General features: G+C 55.8%; 6 protein-coding genes across 6 annotated transcripts; 4 read left to right on the top strand and 2 right to left on the bottom strand.

The window, feature by feature from the left end:
• Window positions 1-3,289: 3,289 nt before the first annotated feature.
• P170DRAFT_441683 (uncharacterized protein) lies at window positions 3,290-5,603 on the top strand. Its single transcript, XM_024850379.1, has 3 exons — window positions 3,290-3,548; window positions 3,619-3,744; window positions 3,818-5,603. Exons 1-3 carry the CDS (start codon window positions 3,525-3,527, stop codon window positions 5,417-5,419), a joined length of 1,752 nt encoding a protein of 583 aa, XP_024698531.1. The 5' UTR covers window positions 3,290-3,524; the 3' UTR covers window positions 5,420-5,603.
• A 64-nt stretch (window positions 5,604-5,667) lies between these two features.
• P170DRAFT_419063 (putative beta-glucosidase) lies at window positions 5,668-8,589 on the bottom strand (the record flags this gene model as incomplete). The annotated part of the gene is made up of 11 exons (XM_024847261.1): window positions 5,668-6,442; window positions 6,518-6,756; window positions 6,841-7,138; window positions 7,197-7,412; window positions 7,463-7,531; window positions 7,579-7,757; window positions 7,811-7,918; window positions 7,975-8,051; window positions 8,102-8,209; window positions 8,257-8,349; window positions 8,415-8,589. 11 exons carry the CDS (start codon window positions 8,587-8,589, stop codon window positions 5,668-5,670), a joined length of 2,337 nt encoding a protein of 778 aa, XP_024698530.1.
• A 2,912-nt stretch (window positions 8,590-11,501) lies between these two features.
• P170DRAFT_370420 (DUF2985 domain-containing protein) lies at window positions 11,502-13,543 on the top strand (the record flags this gene model as incomplete). The annotated part of the gene is made up of 4 exons (XM_024844953.1): window positions 11,502-12,162; window positions 12,221-12,619; window positions 12,670-12,744; window positions 12,792-13,543. The coding sequence occupies 4 exons, from the start codon at window positions 11,502-11,504 to the stop codon at window positions 13,541-13,543; spliced, it is 1,887 nt and encodes a 628-aa protein (XP_024698529.1).
• A 1,266-nt stretch (window positions 13,544-14,809) lies between these two features.
• On the top strand, window positions 14,810-16,990 carry P170DRAFT_441681 (RNA recognition motif domain-containing protein). Its single transcript, XM_024850378.1, has 4 exons — window positions 14,810-15,307; window positions 15,579-15,885; window positions 15,936-16,157; window positions 16,208-16,990. The coding sequence occupies exons 1-4, from the start codon at window positions 15,069-15,071 to the stop codon at window positions 16,568-16,570; spliced, it is 1,131 nt and encodes a 376-aa protein (XP_024698528.1). The 5' UTR covers window positions 14,810-15,068; the 3' UTR covers window positions 16,571-16,990.
• Window positions 16,991-17,189: 199 nt separating this feature from the next.
• On the top strand, window positions 17,190-18,923 carry P170DRAFT_441680 (GTPase-activating protein GCS1). Its single transcript, XM_024850377.1, has 4 exons — window positions 17,190-17,325; window positions 17,407-17,475; window positions 17,592-18,335; window positions 18,417-18,923. Exons 1-4 carry the CDS (start codon window positions 17,284-17,286, stop codon window positions 18,777-18,779), a joined length of 1,218 nt encoding a protein of 405 aa, XP_024698527.1. The 5' UTR covers window positions 17,190-17,283; the 3' UTR covers window positions 18,780-18,923.
• Window positions 18,924-19,003: 80 nt separating this feature from the next.
• P170DRAFT_441679 (mitochondrial elongation factor MEF2) lies at window positions 19,004-21,883 on the bottom strand. Its single transcript, XM_024850376.1, has one exon. The coding sequence runs from the start codon at window positions 21,813-21,815 to the stop codon at window positions 19,053-19,055; it is 2,763 nt and encodes a 920-aa protein (XP_024698526.1). The 5' UTR covers window positions 21,816-21,883; the 3' UTR covers window positions 19,004-19,052.
• Window positions 21,884-22,008: the final 125 nt, after the last annotated feature.

Raw genomic sequence — 22,008 nt, 5'->3', positions numbered from 1 at the left:
GAATGATTTCACGCTGCAGAGCGCAACTGTAATCCTCGATCAGATAGTCGTCCTCGGGCACACTGCGGAACAGGGAGTGGAAGTCTCGGTTCCGCTTTTTGCTGGCGACGGCAAAGCCCGTGAGTCGCGGCATACTAGCGTTGGCCCCCAGCACTCCAAGCGCCAGCGCACTGGCTCCAATGGCGCCGATCGTCGAGGTAGTCGCACCGGAAGAGCCTCGGTGACGGCGTCGAGCCAACCGGCTCCGGACACTCCCACTTCGATGTGGCCGAGTACCACCGCCCTCTCCATCAAGAAGACTACCAGGCGGAGGAGTTTGGTCACCGACGGGGTCTCGCGGGAGTGACACGCTAGACCGTAGCTCGAGGCTATCGTCGGACGGCGGCACGACTGACACTTCCGATGGCTTCTCATAGGCCATGGTAACCGCACGCTGCGCACGTCGGTGCTCAATCTTCGCGGCCTGTTCGTCACGTTCTTGGACCATGGTGTTCTTGCGCTTCTCGGCTGGCAGGTCCGGCTTGGTAATAACGACGCCGTCGGGTGTCGAGACCGATCCACCAGGAGGAATGGCGATATCTAAATGGCTGAAATCCAAATCCCCGGAGCCTAATGTGTCGATGGCCGAGGGTTTTGTATCCTCGGTCTTCTTGCCCTCCAGCGACTTGTTGGTATCCTCGTCTGCCTGCTTCAGCAGTGCGGGATCGGCTTCCGCAAGTTCTGCCGGGGTCAGGCCGCGGGCTTTGGACTGGGCGTTGAGGCTATTGCTGAAACTCGTCGCAGCATTTTGCGCCGCGGAGAATACGGAAGAAAAGAAACCACTCTGCTGAGCAGCGGAAGGCGTTCGCGTAGCAGCCTTTGTCTCCTCGATAGTCGGCCCCATAGCCGACATAGAGTTCGATAGTTTACTGGGTTTGTGGCTGACCGAGGAGGCGGACCGGACACGTCGATGAGAGATCATATTTCCTGAGGGGCTAACGACAATTTCCGACGAATCTTTTGACTGAAACGATTCCGGGGACGAGAACAGGTCACGATGCTCGACCTGGGGGGTGGGAGGTGTGACGGTGGTTTGCGGAGCCGCAAGCGCCGTGTGAGGGGGGGTCCGTGGACCGCCAGGGCCGTCTGAAGATTCGGCGGGTTTGTCGTCTACCAGGTCGGTGCGAATTGGAGGTGGCAGAGGGGGAACGGGTTCGGTGATAATCGAAGGCGCTTTTTTGGAGGATACGCTGGCCTTTCTGCCGCGATTTCCAAATGGACCGACGCTCTTCTTGCTCTCACCCGACGCCGTTGAAGAGGCGCGCTCGCGGTTGGAGTCCTTCTTTTTATCGGGATTGGAACTGAAGGCGTTCCTAAATCGTCTGCCTGGGGACACACCGCGTTTCTTACTGCTCTGGTCGCCCGGGACATTTAAGGATCCGGATGTAGGCTGAGAAGTGGGCCTGGAAAGCTCCGTATCTGGGTTGGACTCCGAATGAGAAGGGGCGGCGCTTGGTCCACTAAGCGCCGACTCGACATCGGCCTGGACGCCGTCCGTATCGTTGGCCACGTCTACCGAGGTCGTGTTGATGAGAGGGGAGGAGCTCGTATAGAAGCCGCTATGCGAATTGTGACTGGTGAGAGGCGGGGTCCTAGAAAAACGTGGCCGTTAGATACCATATGATATTCGCTTTTTGCCTTTCCATTTTTCTTTCTTCGTTTTGGCTCAGAGGCTAACAGCTTACCGATCCGGTTCAGAGTCATCTGTCAACAAGTTTATGGCCTCCGGCTCCGGGGCGCCTTGGTTTTCATGGACGGACGAAACTCCCTCCCGCGATTCATTCGAGCCAGCTTCCTGGGCGTCGCCGTCCTTCTCGAGTTCGAACTGCGTCGGCAGCTCATCCACCTTACTCTGGCTCTCCTTCTGCTTTCGCTTTCGTCGCAGCAACTTCGAAAATCCGCTGGAACCTGCCTTTGCGGAATCGGACGTTTCGCCAGCTTGCGACTTGGGTCGGTCGGACGTCGAGTCAATCGACGAGCGCCCATTGCTGCGACCGGAGCTACCCATCGTTTCCGTGTCGACGGGGATAGTCTTCGACCGGCCGAATCTGTTGGTAGCCTGGGGCTCGGGTGAGGGGACCGGCGGGGGTTCGGGTATTTCTGTGTGATCCATGAGGCTGACGGGGTGGTTCGGACGGACGCAGGGGGGAGGGTGTAGAGACGAAGAAGAGGTGAAGGATGATTAACGGGAATCGAATCGAACAAGATGGGACACTATGGCCATAGCAGGGGCATGGTAGAATATTCGTCTGGTCCGTCTCCGCGTACAGTTGACAGCTATACCAAGTAGCTGAGAAGAGAGATGGGGTGATTAGGTGGTGGGCGAGAATTTCCAAGCCACCAAGAGAATAACAATCCTCGTCCTCCTCGAGGGTTAAAGGGAACTGAAGAGAAGAAGAGGAAGGAGAAGAATAGGGGGGGAGGGGAAGGATGAGGATGAAGCTGAGCGACGCTTTGCTTCTCCGCAGGAAAGGAATACGGGGCCGTACGGGCTGGTACGGCCTGTATGCACCTTGCCTCTTTGGGCCGTCCAGCCTTACCGCTTCCAGGGGGCTGACTCAGCACCGCGTGTCAACCATTCGCTGATCCGCGGCTGCCTGGTTTCTCAGGTGTCTACCTAGGTACTGACTGTACTCCGGCGTAGACGCACCGTCCACGTACATTACTTATCCCCAGTTCCTGCTCGACTTAATTCTCCTCGAGTTCCCCTGAGATCCCGTCTGGAAAGTTTCCGGTACCTTGGTTTCGAATGGTCCAGAACTTCAGTGCGAACGCCAAGAACTGCCTATTAATAGCTGAGGCGGCAGACGGCGATCCATCACAGCTATTAAAAGCATTGGATTCGGAAATATATTGGACCCGCGAGACGGGTTGGGATAATTGCGGTGTTCGAGCTAGAATCCATAGATTTTATAATGTCCGAGTCGGAAAAATGATTCTGAAAGTACTATATCTAACGGAGGTACGGAGATCGAGTACCTTACCTAGTCCGTAGGAGACTCTCAGATAGGAGCATGTCCTATACGAATACGCTAGACAGCCCCGTAGTCCCCATAAGTTAGACCCGTCTCTCTGAGCGTCGCAAGCTGGATGCCACCCGTCGCAAATCCATGTTTCAGACTGAGCTAACACGCTCGGACCAGACCAAGTCTCGGGCGGTGAAGACATGATTTTTCGAGATCGCCATTTGTACTCTTTAATTCAATATACTTGGGAGCATGGGATATTCTAAAATTCCTCGGTATATTCTGGAGAACTACCTGGTGACTGAGGCAGAACTGTGGTATTCAGATTACCGTACGGATGGGCGTAATGTTACCGTCACATCGACAGGCCCGTGATTTCCCCGATGCGGCGAATGGCGTCACTCCCACGCTTCTCTCGCTTCAGTTCTACATTCCATTTCTTTCTTCCCCAGACCGCGACTGCAGTTGATGTCTGTTGATGCCTGAAGACAGACTCCCCGGTCCCCCCAGCTAATAGTCATGGATGCCGCTCCCCTTACCTTGGTACGTGCAGCGTCCAAGCCTGAACCTTATCTCCTTCGGAGCATGACCTGACATCCCTTCTTTGGACAAGGCTCATACCCATGCCCGGAATGCAGTGCTGGAGACTCGCAAGTCGAATCCCGTGGCTGCCAGCGAGGAGCATGACCTGGCTGCCGGGGAGTTTGCGACGGCCGCTCAGAATAGTTCCGACCCTCAGGTATGTCCCTTGTTTCATCTCGTCGATGGTAGATAAGCCCAGGCTGATATGTTGGGAATATCCCATATGGTAGGCATTGCGAACGCTACATTTGCTTGAGCAGCACCACAAGAGACTCGCTCAGATCCTTCGTTTTCAACATGAAAATCCCCCTTCCGCTGGTGTGAATACCCCTCTCTCGCCGACGGAATCGGGCACGCCAAAGGCCTCACCGTCTATTCAAGATGCTCAGCAGCAGCCACCAAAGCTGTCGGGGAACACTCGATTACCGAAAAGAGAAACCTCTTCGATCGCCAGTAACCTGGCCTCCGCACGGGGGATCCCTTCGCAGCCACGCCGCGCGACCCCCGCGTCACCGACACTTTCGTCCCAGCAGGCAGGCGCTCGGATGACCGAGGGACCGGCCAAAATCAGAACGAGTGAATCCCGCTTGCGTGGAACGCAACTCCATTCCCCCAGGGATCGCATGTACCGGACTTCATCTACGTCCAAACAGCCATGGTCTCCCCCGGCGGCCAGCCCTACCGATGTCACGTCACAGCAATATGTTCCTAGCGATGCCGTCGAACCCCGCCGTAGGAGTAGACAGCCGGACACGGAGGAGCCTTTCCAGCGGTTCTACTCGACATTCGAGGGGCTGATTTCAAAACTGTCGGCTCCATTGGCCTTTGCTGGCCTCCCGTTGGGATCAGATGCCTCCCCTCAGGCAGAGTCCAGCCGCAAATCTGCGGCGGAGACAAAGCTGGACCGTCACCAGGCCACCTCCGGTCGCTCGAGCCAATCCGCCGAACCAGACATCAGCCGGATCTTCTCGCGGGCAGCACTCCAGGCTATACGAGACACCCCCGGTGGGGGAAGCGGGGCCGGCGGCCCAACCGGCGGTCCGGCCGAATCGTTCTACGTTGTGCCCACGACGGGCGGCACCGTCTCCTACGCCGGTATTCTCAGCAGAGCCGAGAAGGAAGCCCGGAGAAATAGCCTTGAAGAAGGCGACGAGGACTTTGTAGATGCTCGCGAGACCCCGGGATCTCCTGAACTACGCCACAGCTTTACAGGCGGCAGCAAGAGCAAGAGCAGCAGAGCCAATGACAAGCTCACCACTAACCTGCAGAACCCCAAGACCATGGAGGAGCTGCAGATGGAAAACCAGGCTCTGCGCCATCTCTCCGACACCTTGTCCAAGCGGCTGCATATGTGGGAAGTCAACGCGCAGTCTTCCTCCATCGCCTTGCAGCAGTCCCTGAAAGCTATGCACCATCAGAACATCCCGTCCCCTGAACACCACCCCCAGGCTTCTTCCGCAATCGCATCCCCGACTGCGCCCCTCTCGACCCAACCGTCCATGATCGAGCACGACCAGCGTGTCAAAGAGCTCGAGGACATGATCCGTCGCGGCGAGAAGGATCTAGCAAAGGCCAGTCGCGAGAACGAGAAACTGCGTAATGTGCTGGACCGGTACCGAGACCGCTGGGAGAAACTGAAAGAAACGGCGAAGACCAGACGAGCGGAGGGTCGGTCTAGCACGGACACTACGGCTACGGCTATGGCGGGCCCTTCAGCGAAGCCACTCGACTCGCCTATTCCATCCGGGGACGGATCCAGACCGGAGAGTGAGAATGAGAATGGGAACGTGAATAAGGACTCGGATAGTAAAGCGGACACGTCTGACACATAGCTGCAATCGGTGGTAGGGGTTGGTTATTCTTAGCGTCTTTCGTTTGGAGTCAGGATTTGAAAAACTTCGGGTTTCCTTTTGCTTCTGTCTTGCCTCAAATCAATGTCGTTCTCTGGAATACGACGGGAGAACATGAATATACTCATTGCAGTATAAATCAACACATTCAATACTTCCAACCTGGGAATATACAGCTATCCTCCCCCAATTAATAGCATAACATCAACCACTCAGGTATATACCCATCCCTAACGTACCCAAAACGTCGCGTTCCCCCTAATATCCTCCGAACTGCTTCCCACCCACGCGATAAACTTCCCCGGCTCAACCACATACTTCATCTTCACATCCCACACGCCCAAATCCCCCACCTTGATCGGGATCTTGACCGTCTTGGTCTTCCCCGCCCCAATCACCACCTTCTCGAACCCCTTCAGCTCCTTATTCGGCACCACCACCGACGCAAACTCATCCTGGATATAAACCTGCACCACCTCCGTCCCCTTCACCTTCGACGTATTCTTCACCTTCACCGACACAGTCACCGTGTCGGCGTCCGTCACGTTCGTCTTGCTCACCCGCACATCGCTGTACTCGAACTCCGAGTAGCTCTTCCCGTGCCCGAACGGATACCACGCCAACGGCGAGCCGAGCACGTACTGGTGTCCGAACTCGAGCGTCCCGTTATCGTGGATCTGGCCTGCGTCGCCGATCGTGCGCGCGCTGTTCAGGTAGTCGTAGTAGATGGGGAGGTCGCCGACGTACCGCGGGAAGCTGACGGAGAGCTTGCCGGAGGGGTTGTAGTCGCCGAAGAGGACGGAGGCGAGCGCGTGTCCGCCTTCTTCGGATGGGTAGAATTGTTGGATCAGCGCGGAGGTGTTGGAGGAGAGCCATGTCTCCGTGACGGGTTTGCCGGTGGATAGGACCACGATGGTGGGGACTCCTGTGGCCGTGATGGCTTTGATGAGAGAGCTTTGGGCGCCGACGAGCGAGAGGGAGTTTACGTCGACGTGTTCGCCGGTGCTGGTGTTTTGTTTATGTGTTAGTTTGGGTGGGAGAATGGGGATGGGGATGAGATGGAGGAGGGGGAAGGCGTACGTTGCGTTCAATCCGGCCCAGAGCTCTTTCTGATCGCGAGACCACGTTCCCACCACTACGACGGCGACGTCGGATTTCTTAGCCGCGTCCACGGCCTCCTGGAATCCGGACTCGTCGTTGCTCCATCGCTCGCAGCCCTTCGCGTAGTGCACGTTCGCCTTCTTGCCGACGGCTTTCTTGATGCCGTCGAGGGGCGTGACGCCGCGGTATTGGCTCTCGTAGACGACGTAGTCTCCGTACTGTGAGTTGAGTATGTTAGAAGGCGCATGTTCTGAGAGAAGAAGGGAGAAGTGCATCGGAGGGAGGGAGGAGAGATGGCATACGTTCATATATCCATGAGCCATAGGCCCGATGACAGCAATGTCACCGCCCTTCTTCAATGGCAGGATATTATCGTGGTTCTCTAGCAGAACAATCGACTCCTGGTCGATCTTGCGCGCCAGGTCGACCGCCTCCTTACTGTGGATGAGCTTCTTCCATTCGGACTGGGGCGCGCCGGGGTACGGGTTCTCGAAGAGGCCCATTTCGAACTTGGCCTTGAGGACGCGCTTGACGGCCGTGTCGACGGTGTCGATGTCAAGCTTGCCGGATTCCACGAGCTCGGGGATTTTGCGGAAGTTGCTTTGGAGACGTTAGTATGGGGGTTTGGGGATTTGGGGACAGGGTAAAGGATGCTTACAAGGAACCGCCGCCCATCTCGACGTCGTTACCGGCGGGCAGCACCGACAGCGTGACGGCGTCCATATCGATGGGGTTGCTCTGGCAGAGGTGGAATGCGTTGCAGACCCTGTCGGTCGCGCCAGCATCGCTGATGACAAAGTACTCGTAGCCCCATTCTTCGCGCAGGATTTCGGTCAGAACGTGGTGGTTGGAGATGGCGGGGATTCCGTCGTAGCTGGAATATTCTGTTAGTATAGGATGAGTTGGGTTGAAGAGAGCACTCACGAATGATATGCGCTCATGACACTCCAAGCACCGGCGTCGATGATTGCTCTCTTGAAGGGCGGCAGCCAGCTAGTCAATGTTAGCACCTATTCATACGGCTTGCCGGTAGAACATACGTGGTGCGCAGGTATCTCTCGCCGCCGTGCACTGGCGCAGTGTTGAGTCCTTGCTCAGGCTGACTGAATCCCGCGAAGTGTTTGACCTGGGCGGAGACGTTCAAGCTCTGGATGCCCTTGGTGTAGTAGTAGCCGATTTCTCCCGCAAGGTAGGGGTCCTCGCCGAATGTCTCTTCGACCTGATGAATTCATATTTTAGCGATATTCAGGAGGATAGGGGTATAGTTCCTACTCGTCCAAATCGCAGCTCCCGAGCCAGATCAACCACTGGCGCAAAGAGCTGGTTCACACCCAGAGCAAGAGCCTCTTGACTGATGAGTCGACCCATCTTGTAGATCAACTGCAGGAAATGTTAGCTATGCGCTAGAGCTCGAGGATATGTCACCGAAGCCTCACATCTCGGTTGAAGGAGCACCCGTATCCAATTGGCGAGTTGTAGATCGTTGCATTGCCAATCAGGAAACCGTGGATGGCTTTCAATACTAGTCAGTACATGTCCGAAGGCCAAGGAAGGTATACGCACATTCCGTCTGAACGAAAGCCGGAATACCGAGAGTCGTGTTATGGACGAGATAATCCTGAGCCCTCTTGACATTGGTCGCAATCCAGTCCCACGGAACAGGATATCCAACTGCGAGCGGTCAACATTGTCCTTTACAGACTGCGCCAGGTTATTACCGTAGAACATTCCAGCCTTCCATTTCATGTTCTCCACCAGGCCGGTGTAGTTGAATTCCCCGGTGTCAGCGTCCATCCAATTGGTGATGTCGCCTGTAGGAATCAGTGAGTGAACCATGCTCCAAACGTACGAACAGAAACTGGTTCCAAAAACGCACCTTGAATCAACTGGCCCATTTTGTCCTCAACGGTCATCCGGCCCAATAGATCATCCACCCGATCATTCACCGGAGCATTAGGATTCTTGTAAAGTGGTTTCGAGCCATTCTGAGCAGCTCCCAGAGAGCAGAGACCCAGGAGCAGCAGCCCCTTCGAAAAGAGACCGGCGACCATACTGCCAGAAGAAGGGCAAAACCTTTCCTTCAATTCAAATTGGTAACGACAGACGGCTGTCTACCTGCAGAAGAAGACAGAAAAGAAAAAAGCAGGAATGTCGGACAGCCGCGGAACGCCCGCCGGTTTTATTCCTAAATTGCGGAGGACAGACAAATAGTCTAGGCACATATTTAGGGTCGTCTGAGGGCGAAATCGCCTCCATCGACCGAGCAAACCAGGCAGCCAAGACAGGAATAAATGATCGTGGAAGAACTTCGGAAATGAACCCGGTTCAAACAGGTCATATGGGAAGCGGGCACCGCAGCGAATGGACTATGAGGCCGAGAATGGAGCCATCGTCAGCGTGCTAAAGGAGCTAGAGCATCCTCACGGGGGCAAATGATACGCTGCCTGGTATATATTCACTCGGATGCGCGAGATCGCGCCTAAATGCCCCGGGTATTAGGCGAACGGAGGCCCGCACGGCTAAATGCGATCGAGGGAAATTAAGAGGGGTAGCGTCATGTCTGAAGAGGTACATTTTATTATTCTTACGATTACTATTGCAAAAAGGGCGGAGGATGATGCTGTAGATGCAGCTAGTGGCTCTAATTGCTGCAGATCAGCTTTTTCCACCTATCACGGTTTCTCGGCAATGCGCCAGGCCAGGGATAACGCAGCAATGAGCTGATCCTGCCGGTGGGTCGAAACCCGGGGATAAATGAGCCGATGTTGCATTTTGGGGAACGAGTTTTTAAATTGCAACAGGCCATCTACAGCGTAAACAGTTGATTATAGAATAAACTCATCTTGGTCTGCGTCATGGTCCAGCGCAGTCCTCAGCGTACGCATACACTTCCTGAATTCCTTCAGTCTGGAGAGATTGTTACCCAGTAGTAGCTTGTTCTGAGGAACTCGTTTTGGCTCGATCTTCAACATACTTCAACTAATTTTCAGGAAGTGAAAGATCGGCTTTGAACAATGGCAACACCAAGGTATGTAGTAATGACGGAATCCGATGGTTTTCATTGCTCCAACTGATTAGATGCGACTTAGAACTGTCAGACTCTGCAGATGAGCTCAGCGCCAAGTATTCATGATGAACCAAAGAAAACCCAACTAGAAGATTGGTTAATAGTCCGTGACGAGTCACCAGCAGATGGCAAATTGTTGTTACTTCCTGGAGCCTTTGGTCTGGACTACTCTAGCTTCCTGTTCAAACGAGACATACAGTCCAATTATAACTTGGTCATTTTCGGAATGTACAGTTTTGTATCATGTCAATTCAAAGTCGAGTTCAACATAGGGCTCTAAGGTGCGGATCGCTTGAGGGACATGCGCACAATAATGGGCTTAGGCGAAAGTGCGAAAAGGATGGCCATATTCACCGTTTTAGATAGGTCACTAAGGCTTTCCTGTGTCTAGTGAACTACATATCACGGGATCGGCCTAGGCAGCTGGTCAGTCTTGATGCAAGTCTCGTTTGAAATGGCTGGGAGTAGCAGCAGGAGTTATGGGCTTCCACGGACTTCTTATTCACAATGACGCGCTTCGTTGGGGCTGTCGCATTGTGGATTTTCGCGATATTCCTTTCGCTCATTTCCAACATCATTTTCAACATCAGTATTGCCAGGAGGGTTTCTGCTAGGTGGTTGAATGCGGCCAGGGTCTGAGGAAAAGTAACTTTGATAGCCGGAAGTCCCTCCTGCTGGTCTCCTTTCTTGCGGGAAGTCTCTCTAAGTAGATCTTGGACTCGCATGAGGCTTTTCGGAGCCAAATGACCTTGGCCAGACACTTGGGCCTCACCTTGATATTGGAAGCTCATGTGACATATCAATTGATTGTCTCTTCTTGGTGAGGTGTAGCGCAGCGGAAAGAGGTGGTTGAGGTTGGTTGTTGTATGAAGAGTGAAGAGGCCACAGAAGATGCCTCTGATCTGCAAAATGAATTGAATTTACAAGGAAGTCAATGTATTTGTGCATAATGAGTCAGAGCCAGTCTGGTCAGTGGTTGCTGTGTAACCGATTTAGGGTCGCTTGCAATGCTAATCTAGGCCTGCTTTGATTGAGTGGGTCTTGAGTACGCATGCGGAGAAAATTCAAGGCGAATAGACATTTGACAGTTCTATAAAGCAAGATAATCGCATGCTGAAACATCGGAAATAAAAGAGTGCTGGGCCATTAAAATAGCTGGGGATCATCTCCATAAGAACAGACCGGGTAGTAGTTTAGGTTATGTCAAGCTCAAGCCAAATGCCTCAGGGCTCGGAATGTCAGATGATGCCGTCATGCTCTGCAGTCAACAACAGCGACAACAGGATTGAGAGGACGATCTATATTTTAACGTCTTCTGAGTGATCAATGCCTTTATATAAACCCCACTGATAGTCCATTGGCCCTCCTGAGCGATACCCGAAGCGGTAGTCTGCCTGAAAGTCGAGGCCGGCGCGTACCTTGCCACCTCAGGCACTCGAGTCTCGTCGCCACCGGGGAATGAGACTGCAGACCGGACATCTACAGCAATAGGCAGCAGCATAGGTCGAAAACCGGTGAAGAATCCAATCCTGCAGATAGTATACAGACATACAGACCAGCAGCAATGGCGGGTCGACACGACCACTCCGCATGGACGCGACGCTAGCGGTGCTTATCAATTCTTGGCCTCCGTCAGTCGACTCTTTTTTGGCCCGCAAAACAAGGTTGGCGGCATCCACGGCTTAGTCAAGGGCCATTTGTCTCCAGGCGTCGTCGAATGGCGCCTTTTGTTGGTCTGCTCTAGACCCGGCCGGTCTCTTGTCTTTTCTTTTTCTCGTTTTTCTCTTCTCCCTCCCCTACTTTTTCCCCACCTCTTGTCTTGTTCCTCCTTCCTTGGCTTCCCTTCATATTACCCCCGACTAAAGTCGGCTTCCATCTCTCTGCCAGCGGTTCCCAATGGATCGTATAGAGCCGGTAGAAGGCTCTCAAGATCCTGAAGGTCAGCAACCGCCGTCGTCGAATCTGTCCCGACAACCGTCATCGCAGCCTACCCGGCCGCGCGCCTTATCATCCCGTACCCGCCGCCCGACCATCCGCCTCCAGCGCCTGCCGTCGTACACGGCGGACCAGGTTCCCACGCAGCCGCAGAGAGGTTCTGATACTCCCGGGACAAACGAGAATCGAACCAGTGCCAACTTGAATGCCTCCAGCTCGAACCTCGTATCGCCCACCGCCTCCCAACCCGCCGACGACTCATGGCAGGCGAACCGCCGGCGCAGCAGCTCCGAACCCCATCGGGGGCGATGGTCAACGGCAGCAACTCCCAATTCCCTTCCAAGATTGGCGAACGGCCAGGCGCTTTCCCGAGTAGATGAATCGAATTTATCTCCTCTCGGAGCCACCGCTACGAACCCGACCTTCCCGCCGGAAGATCCCCGTGCAATTCCGAATGCTCCGGTGCAGAGGAGAGGGAGCCGTAACTTGCTACGATGGACAAGCGAAGCAGCGCTTAATAGATTCTCTAGAAACCGAGTGACTGAAGATGGAACCCACCCGGATACACCGGAGGATGAAACGGAGTACCACCCTCATATCGTTGATGTGTTGGATGTTATCGGTAAGCACTCGACAAGCCGGAACCATTTCAATGACGGATCCTAATGCTCGCTCTATAGATCCTCAAGTGTCCGCTCTGTCAACCCTCACAAATGTTCAAAACTCGCTCTTCGTTCCGAATCTCGGCCCTTTGCTGAACCGCAACCAAACCTATACTTTATCGCCACCTAGAGAATCGTCGGAAGAGGAGGAAACGACTACTACCGATGAAGGCGAAGAGCCGACCGACGAAAAGGATCACCCGCAACGCCCGCCACTCGAGCGTCCGCTCACGAGCCTCTCCGCCGTGCTCGAGAAACAAGACACTCGATTCGCCGTGCTACCCGAAGGAAGCAATCTCGAAGGATGGACTCAAAGGGATGTGGAGGAGTTGAATGATCACGTCCGGCATATGCTGCATTCTCGGCGATCGAAGTTTAAGCGTTCGATGAAGGGATTCGGGAAATACGTGTCCAAGCGTGAGTTTTCGCAATGCAATAAGGGACCCTCCACTAACAGTCTGGGGTAGCTCTTGGGTTTCTCATCACTCTATATGCGACTTTGATTACGCTTTTTGGACTTGCTTGGGTACTTTTCCTGATTGGTAAGGACTCTCTTGAACTCTCAGCATCAGCGTTCTGACCGATATAGGCTGGATCAATGTTGGAGGGCGACAGCTCTATATCATTAATGTCATTGACAATGTCCTGGTGGCTTTGTTCGCAATCATGGGCGATGGGTTGGCCCCGTTCCGTGCCATCGATACGTACCACATGATCTTTATCGCGCACTACACGTTTTTGACCTGGAAGATTCGACGAAAGCGCCGCCTTCCCGAACTGAAGGATAAGAACGACCTCCCGGCGCGACGCGAAATCGAAGTGGATGTCGAGTTTGGCGACACCCCGAAAGACGAAGAGCACGAGTTCTCCGTCCTCAACCGCCTCCAGCAGCAGAAACTTATGCACCACCAGAAAAAATTGTCTCGGTCGCATACCTTCTACAAACCTCACGAGACGCTGACTCACCATGCTTTCCCTCTTCGTGTTCTGATTGCCATCGTGGTCTTGTTGGACTGCCATTCTTTACTCCAGATCTCGCTTGGCGCCTGTACGTGGGGCATCAGCTACCATGTCCGGCCCTTCGCTCTCACCACCGTCATCCTCTGTTGCTCGATTGCCTGCAATATCAGCGGCGGTGTCCTTATCATGATCGGGGACCGCAGGTCGCGGAAGAGAGACGTTGTCGAGCGATTATTCCGCGAGAAACTGACCAGCGAAGCCATGAAGAAGATCAACAAGAAGAAACGGAAGGTTGAGAAACAGATTACCGAGGAAACCGGCGAAGATCCGCCGCGGGTGTCTACCGCATCGGCGCGCCCTCAACCCTACGAAGGCACTTGAGGCACTCACAATTCACCAACTCACACTAAATTGTTTTACGACCGACCACGAACCTTACATTCTATGATACCACCCTTTGCCTGGATGATTGATATGTATTAATATATTTGCGACTAGACTTTTGTGCATTTACCTTCTGCCTGATTTGGTTACGTCTTGAATTTGTTTCAGCCAATGTTATATATAGTTTGACTTGTGTTACCTCTACCATGCTCACCCCGCGTGCAACCGTTGCGATGTGTACAACCTTTAATTGGTGACATCACGTCATTGATAGATCTTCGATCACAGCTATCGCAAGTGGGATCCGTAGTGGACGAGGTGGGTGTCGGACTGGCCTGTTGACTGGCGCCGGTGGACACGGTGATTACCGAAGTCTGGATGGGAATAGCGTGTCCCAGTTAGTCTGGCCCTGCGTCTTTGGATCTGCAGCACATGAGGTGACGTTATGAGGGGGGATCTATAGACCGATTTATTTCTCTTATTATTTGTTCTGCCTTTCGCCCACGATTGAGTTTGACAGCTTTTACTTTCAGTTTGAGGAACGTAAACGCGGTATCTACGACACTTTTCTCCCCGATTCCACACCCCAACGCGATGACTCACGGCGGTGGATAAGCAGAGCCAGCACCTGCGACAGCGAAGCACACCGAAGAAAAGGGAAGAAGCACAGCGGCCAGGCCCGAAGGAGTAAGGACCAGAGGTTTGAAGAAGTCGGAAAAAGAAGGACAGTCCACTGAAATTCCGGATTCTTGTGCGCTCCACCGGAACAATGGAGCCGGACCAAGAGGACTATCCACTCATTGCCGGCGATGGGAGGCCGGCGTGGAGACGGGGATGACGGGCCTGACCAGAGAGATGATGGCGAGTGGGGTGGGGTTAGCAGTTCGATCGACTCAGGGAAGTGTACTTGGTGGACGGAGGATGCGTAGTTCTCAGGTGAAAGTATACTGAGTAAGTTCAGGGATGCAACGGGATGACTGCAGTGAGGAGGGAGTGAGAGGAGGGAAGAAGGGGAACGCAGGGGAGAACCTCAGGCAGGGAGGGAGTCAGGTGAGAACTGGACAGTACCTGAGGCTAAAGCGATGATGTCAGGCTTCAGCCTGAGGCCTGACGGGGCCAGACCGCCCGAACGGACACGTCGTGACCGCCCCCCAGGCATCCTCAGGCCGCCACCCTGCCCGGCCGGGACTAGCGCCGCCACCGCCCTCTGCCTGCCTTTTTCTCTCCTTCTCCTTTCTGCCCGGCGACCTCATCCTTCCTCTCAAGGCAAATCTCCATCTTTCAAAACTAGATTTCCCCCCAAGTCAACCTCTCGTATCTAGGGCACGAAGCTACCCTTTTCCTCTCCCCCCTCATTCAAGTTTTTCCTTCCCATCTCACCCTTCAAGGAAACTTTCAAGGCAGCCTTTCAGCTCTCCTGAGTCCTTGACACACATTCGGTCCAAGTCCTACTTGCGATTGTTTAACTACGCTTCAATCCACCCATCATCCCAATCGACCCTTTGTGTCCTCAGCCATCAAGATGTCTTCTGCCGTCGACAACACCGCCGTCGCCGCCGACCAGGCCGTTCCCGCCCCTGCCCCCGCGACCACCGCCCCGGAGGCCACCAACGGCACTGCTCCTGCTGCCGCTGCCGCTCCCGCTCAGTCCACCGATGCGGCCGCCGCCAGTGCCGACGAGGGACGCCGGCTGTACATTGGGAACCTCGCGTATGCGACCACTGAGGGGGAGCTCAAGGAGTTCTTCAAGAGCTACAAGATGTAAGTGCCGTCTTTTCGTTGATGTGTTGCTGGTGAGCGCCTTGTTGGCGAGAGCTTTTCGCCCTTGTTAGTGGCGATCTTCTGGAAGCTTCGGAAGGGTGTTCTTTTCTTCCACACCCACTGAGCGTGCCTTGCAAACACCGCCAAATGGGTGCCCTTGCGAGGTTGATCAATTCTGCGTTGTGCTTTCCATGAGGCCTTCTGCAGTGTTTGTTTTGATCTGCCATTTTCACTCGTGTCTCTGATCCCCGCTAATTGGTCGTCTCAACAGTGAGAGCGTCTCCATCCCCGTGAACCCTCGCACCAACCGCCCCGTTGGTTACGCCTTCGTGGACCTTGCTACCGCGCACGAGGCGTCCGCTGCCATCGAGGAGCTGTCCGGCAAGGAGATCCTCCAGCGTAAGGTGTCCGTCCAGTTGGCCCGCAAGCCCGAGCCTGCCGAGGCCAAGGCCGACGGCGCTGCCAGTGGTGGTGAGGGTGCCAGCGGCAATGAGGGCCGCAAGAGAGCTGGCGGCCGTAGCCGTGGCCGTGGCCGCGGTCGCGGTCGTGGCGGTCGCCTCGGACGTGGAGGCCGTTCCGTAAGTTTCCTTTGAAAGCACTCCCCGTGTTAAGCTAACGTAAATCTCAGACCGACCAGGCCGCTGAGCCCGTCAACGTTCCTGGCCAGGCCGCTCCTCTGACCGAGGTCACCAACCAGAACGACGCTGCTGCTACCACCGAGGCTGCCAAGCAGGCCGGCAAGCCCCGTGCTCCTCGTCCCCAGAAGCAGCGCGGTCCTCCCGAGGATGGCATTCCCTCCAAGACCAAGGTCATGGTTGCCAACCTTCCCTACGACCTGACCGAGGACAAGGTATGTATCGAAGTATATTTTTCTATAGCTCCACATCTAACTTCTTGCAGCTTAAGGAGATCTTCGCCAGCTACTCGCCCGTGTCCGCCAAGATCGCTCTGCGCCCCATTCCTCGTTTCATGATCAAGAAGCTCCAGGCCCGCAACGAGCGCCGCAAGGGCCGTGGTTTCGGCTTCGTCACCCTTGGCTCCGAGGAGCTCCAGGACAAGGCCGTCAAGGAGATGAACGGCAAGGAGATTGAGGGACGTGAGATCGCCGTCAAGGTCGCCATCGACAGCCCCGGCAAGGAGGACGATGTCATTGCCGGCGAGAAGCCCGAGGAGGCCGCTGCCCCTGCGACGGAGACCGCTGCTCCCGCGCAGGAGAACGCCGCTCCGGCTCCCGCCCCCGCGGCCGCCACTGCGACTGCTTAAATAAATTGACAAGTTTCGTTCTATCCCGAGCGATGCCGAGTCCCCCGATTGAGTTCGTAGGGATCGGCAATCTTTTTGAGGAGGAAGTTGGAAGGACCGTCGGTATGGACGGATCTAATCTTCATGGTGACACGTCCGGATTGCGGTTTTTATTTTCTTGAAACACAAAAGCGAGGCCAAGCAAAACAAGAAAAGCTGTGGATATTGTTCCAGTCCCATATATGGGGTCTATCTTGGGGAGAGGGGGAAGACGGGGATGGAGGAGGTTTATATCTCGATCTTATGAACTCCGAGTGTCGACGTGGAGAGGAAACACCGTAATGTGTTGTTGACGGAGACTTGCTAACGAATCTTGTTCTTCTGCTATACTGTATCTTAGCAATCATTTAGCTTATGATTAGCCGCAAGGCTGGCCTTGTAGTGTGTTGTGTTGTTCAGATTCGTAGATGTAGTTCTATGTTCAAGAGTATTTCTCTTTCTGAGACTACGATTGATCGTCAGTAATCGAGGCCTCGAGCGATCCGCGTGGGTGGCGAGTGGAGAGACGGAGGGGCGGCGCCTGAACTTCGAAACTCCTTTCCCCCTGCGCAACCATCCCCGGTCAATTGTTCCTCTCGCTCCTTCAGTTCGCTCTTCTTCCTTTTCTCTCCGTTCATTCCTTTTTTCGCTCCTTTCGCTTAGTCCTCGTCGACTAAGCTCTCATCCCTGACATCATGTCGAAAATGTGGGAAGTCGACCCGGAGACGAAGGCCAAGGTATGACATGCCCACGCCTCACGACCCTGACGAGTTGGCCGAACTGACCACCCGGATGGCTTTGATTTTGCGTCTATATAGCTCCTTCAATACTCCAAGACCAACGGTAACGACCGTTGCTGCGACTGCGGCGCTCCGTCCCCTCAATGGGTTCGTTCCCCTGACCTGACCCAACCTTCGACCTCCGTCACCACCTCCCTCTCCCTCCTCCATTCTCCGTCCCAGTCCATCATAATAACCACAACATGAATCCCCAAACAATCTAGGCCTCCCCCAAATTCGGCACCTTCATCTGCCTAAACTGCGCCGGCACGCACCGCGGCCTCGGCGTCCACATCTCCTTCGTGCGCTCCATCTCCATGGACGCCTTCAAGAACTCCGAGACCCAGCGCATGGAACACGGCGGCAACGACACCTGGAAGGCCTTCTTCGACAACCACCCCGTCACGCTGTCTGAGGGCCGCACCTTCGAGGACTCCACTATCAAGGAACGCTACGAGGGCGAGGTCGGCGAGGAGTATAAGGAGCGGTTGGCCGCGAAGGTGGAAGGTCGTGAATATGATGCTGCCCAGGTGCAGCGGAATATCAGCGCCAGTCGGAAGTCGGAGCAGCCGTCGCGGTCGAGTACGCCCTTGGCGGCTGGGGTGGGGAGTACGGGACGGGGGTCTGGGTCCCCTGCTGAGGGAGGGCAGCTGGGTCGCAGTGGGAGTGCGAGGAAGGAGCGCAATGAGGCGTATTTTGCGAAGATGGGGGCTGAGAATGCGACTCGTGATGCGAAGTTGCCGCCGTCCCAGGGGGGGAAGTTCACTGGGTTTGGTGGCGGGTTACCGGTCGAGGATACGCCGCGCGGGGGAGGTGCTGGAGGCAATGGACGGGGGGTCCCGGGGCTCGATGACTTTCAGAAGGATCCGATGGCGGCGTTGACGAAGGGGTTTGGGTGGTTTACGACGGCGGTGGGGAAGGGCGCGAAGACCATGAATGATTCGTATATCCAGCCGACGGCGAAGAGTGTACGTCCCTCCTTCTACCTGCTCTCCTCCTTTTATTGGAGATTAGAGACCAGGGACACTTGCTAATCAGACCTGATATAGTTCGCCGAATCCGACTTCGCCGCCCAAGCGCGCGTCCACGCCTCCACCTTCGGACAGAACCTCCAGACCGGTGCGCGCGGCGCCGCAGACCAATTCAACCGGTTCGTCGAGGGGCCTGACGACGCGCGACGTCGCGAGCGCGAGGACCCCGAGCGCAAGGACTTCTGGGATGACTTCTCCTCCCTGGGCGAGGAGAACCATCGTCGGAACACCTCCCGGTCCAGCGCCATCGGCACGGCGGCCATGAAGCCGTCTACGGGGACGGGTGGTGCTACCGGTGCTGGTGCTGGTGCTGGGGCTGGTACGACTGCGCCGGCGGCGGGGAGGAAGAGTCAGGACGAGGATTGGGGGGAGAATTGGTGATTGCATTGCATGGCATTAGAATTGTAATTAGTTTGTCTGTATGGAGTGGCAATGGGAGTGGAATGGGATTCTTTTTGGTCTTGGTTTGATCTGTTGACCTGAGGTAGACTGGCGTAGATATTGATGTTCAGCCCAGGAGACTCTAAATAGGTAGAATGAGTAGTATGAACTATACTATATATACCATCCGAATATCCAACGAAACTCCATCTAAATCTATCGTACATACACACACTTCCACCTTCTATAACTCAACCCAGAAGGGAAAGCAAGCTAAAGCATCTCCCCCCTAACCTCCGCCAACACCCCCTTTTGCCTCTGCGCACTCATCCTCTCGAACCGATCCACCCCCATCACAAACGTACCCCGTCCGGCACTCAAACTCCTCAAATGCTTCAAATACCCGACCATCTCCTTCAGCGGCACCTTCGCCGTGATCGTGCGCGCCCTCGTCGAGCCACCCATCTCCGTGCCACTGAGCGTGGCCGTCTCAAACGGGTCCGGAGGCGCATACACCTTGCTGGGGTCGATGGGGGGTAGGTCTTCAGTGCCCTGAGGGGCCGAGACGAGGTCTGTGGCGGAGAGGGGGATTTCTTCGTCCAGCGAGACGATGTGTCCGCCGCGCGAGGAGGAGATGTCGTGCACGACCGCGCCGAGACTCGCTTCGTCGATGCTGATGATTACGTTCATGAGGGGTTCCATCATGGCGGTTCCTTGGTTGGGGTTTAGGGTGCTGCTGCCGGGGGAAGGGGAGAGGGTGCGGAGGGCAGAGGCCGTGGCGAGACGGGCAGCGGCGGAGAGAGCGGCGGGCGTGGTGTCGGCGCCGAAGATGTGGGTGGTTGGGTCGATGGTGAGGGTGACGCGCGTGCTGTGCATTGGGAATGTGAACTGGGGGCCACGGGCGAGAGCAGCGAGACAGCCGTTCGAGAGGGCTTTTTGGAAGGTGGGCACGTCGAGGCCGGGAGGGAGGAGAGGAGATTCGGGGATGCCGCGCTTGTTGGGTTCGATGTTGAGGGAGGGAGCGAGGATGATGATTTGGTTGCCTTCGGTGGTGAGGACGGACAGGGCGGAGGCGTCTGGGGGAGAAGAGGCGTCCGGGTCGAAGGGCTCGATGGCGGCGGTGCAGCCGGCACGGCCTTTGCGGCCGGCGATCTCGCGGTCGAAGATCTGCGTGATGGGTTCGGTTGCGGCGAGAGGGCACTCGCGGTATCCGATCTCGATGCGGCCCATGGAGGCTTTGGCTTTGAGGTCGTTGAGGAGACGGTCGCGCGCGATCTCGAGATGCAGCTCGCCCATGCCGCTGAGGAGGGTCTGGCCGGAGTCTTCGTCCGTGGTGACGTGGAGGCTGGGGTCTTCTCGGAGGAGCATGGCGAGGGATTCTTGCATGCGCTTTTCCTCGCCGAGACTGTGAGGTTCGACGCTGGCGAAGAAGACCGGGGGAGGCACGTTGATGGGACGGAGTTGGAGGGTGTTGAGAGGCTCTGGGGGTTGGGCTTTGCTGCCGGCGTATGTGACGAGAGTGTCTCCGGTGCGGGTGTGTTTGAGGCCGACGACGACTCCGATATGTCCTTCGGGGATCGAGTCGACCTCCACGGCGTCGTTGGCGTACATCTTGAGCAGACGGGGGGCTCGTTCGGAGACGTTGAGGTTCGTGTTGAACAGCGTGCTGTTGCGGTCGAGGGATCCTGAGTAGACGCGCACATAGACGAGCACGCCTCGTTTGGGGTCGTTGACCACCTTGAACGCGAGGGCGCAGCTCTGGAGACTTTCGATGGCGTTGCGGGATTCTGCCTGCACGACGGCCTTCTTCTTGGATTTGCCTTTGGGAGCGACGGCCTTCTCGCTCTGCTCGACCAGGAGATCACCCGAGAGTAAACGTCGGAGGCCTCCTTTGACGCCGCCGATGCTGACCTCAGGGTCTAAGGTTTCAAGAGGGCTTGGGAGAAGGTTCGTCACGATATCGAGCAGCGGCTGGACGCCGATGTTGCGGAAACTGGCACCGGCGAACACCGGAATGATCTTGCGCCCTTCTTCGCGCAGGAGACATCGGCGCAGGCTCTCCAAGATGTCGTGGGCCGGCACCGCGAGATGGTCCTCGCATTCGAAGAACTTCTCCACCATGATCTCGTCATGTTCACTCAGCAGCTCCACCAGGGCGGTTCTCGCGCGTCGCAGCTCCTCTGCGAGCTGGCTCTCTTCGCTGTCGAGCTGCTCCAGGGTGTACATCTTGACGGACTTGCCGTCGCCGTCATCCCATCGCAGCCCCTGCAGGTTGATCGCATCCGCCACGCCAATGAAGCGGCCGCGTCCGCCCTCAAACCAGGGGATTTGACACACCGCGGGCCAGCCCTCCAGTCGCGAGGCCACCTCGCGGACTGTCCGTCCAAAAGCAGCACCGTCTCGATCCAGCTTGTTGATGTAGACCACTCGAGGAATCCGATAGGTGCTGGCTTGGTGCCACACTTTCTCCGTCTGGGCCTCCACGCCGGCGACGCCGTCCAGGATACACACAGCCCCGTCGAGAATGCGTAGCGATCTCATGACTTCAAACGTAAAGTCGGCATGCCCCGGCGTATCGATCAGATTGACCGTATGCGGGAACGCAGACCTGGGAGTCCCGGGCTCTGGCGACGCTGCGTTTTCTTCGGCAGCTTTGGGCGGCCAATGGAACGTAATGGCGGCCGATTGAATGGTGATGCCTCGTGCTCGCTCAGCAGGCAGGAAATCCGTTACCGTAGACCCCTCGTCGACATCTCCGAGCCTTCTCGTGAATCCGCTGTAATACAGCATGCGCTCGGTGGTGGTGGTCTTGCCCGCGTCGATGTGGGCAATGATGCCGATATTCCTAGTTCGGTCGAGAGAGTCGACATTGTACTTGGCTGCGGATGTCGAAAATCCATTGAATCTGGGCAGATGCAGCCGCGATGAGCTCTGGACCAGAGATGCATTGCATCCTAGACGACTGACAGTCTGGCCTGGTCGGCCAATGGGCCGTACGGCCGGGTGAGAGGCGCGCAAGAAGAGCGCTGCAACCATGACCAATTGTCTGTTGCGGAGTGATTAAGAAAAATAGTTACAATAATTGGTTCATCTTTATCGCGCAACTCCTGCGAATGCGAGCTCCAGACAAAAGACGGAGATGAAAAGAAAGACGCAGTTCGGATGCGGAGGAGTGCCTGACCAATCATGCGGCGCAGGCACCAACGACGTAACCTTCGGCTGTTCTTCT

Source organism: Aspergillus steynii, assembly GCF_002849105.1.
Source record: "Aspergillus steynii IBT 23096 chromosome Unknown P170scaffold_11, whole genome shotgun sequence".
Taxonomy (NCBI): domain Eukaryota; kingdom Fungi; phylum Ascomycota; class Eurotiomycetes; order Eurotiales; family Aspergillaceae; genus Aspergillus; species Aspergillus steynii.
The sequence above is the reverse complement of the archived record's forward strand: the minus strand, read 5'-3'. Positions and strand labels throughout refer to the sequence as shown.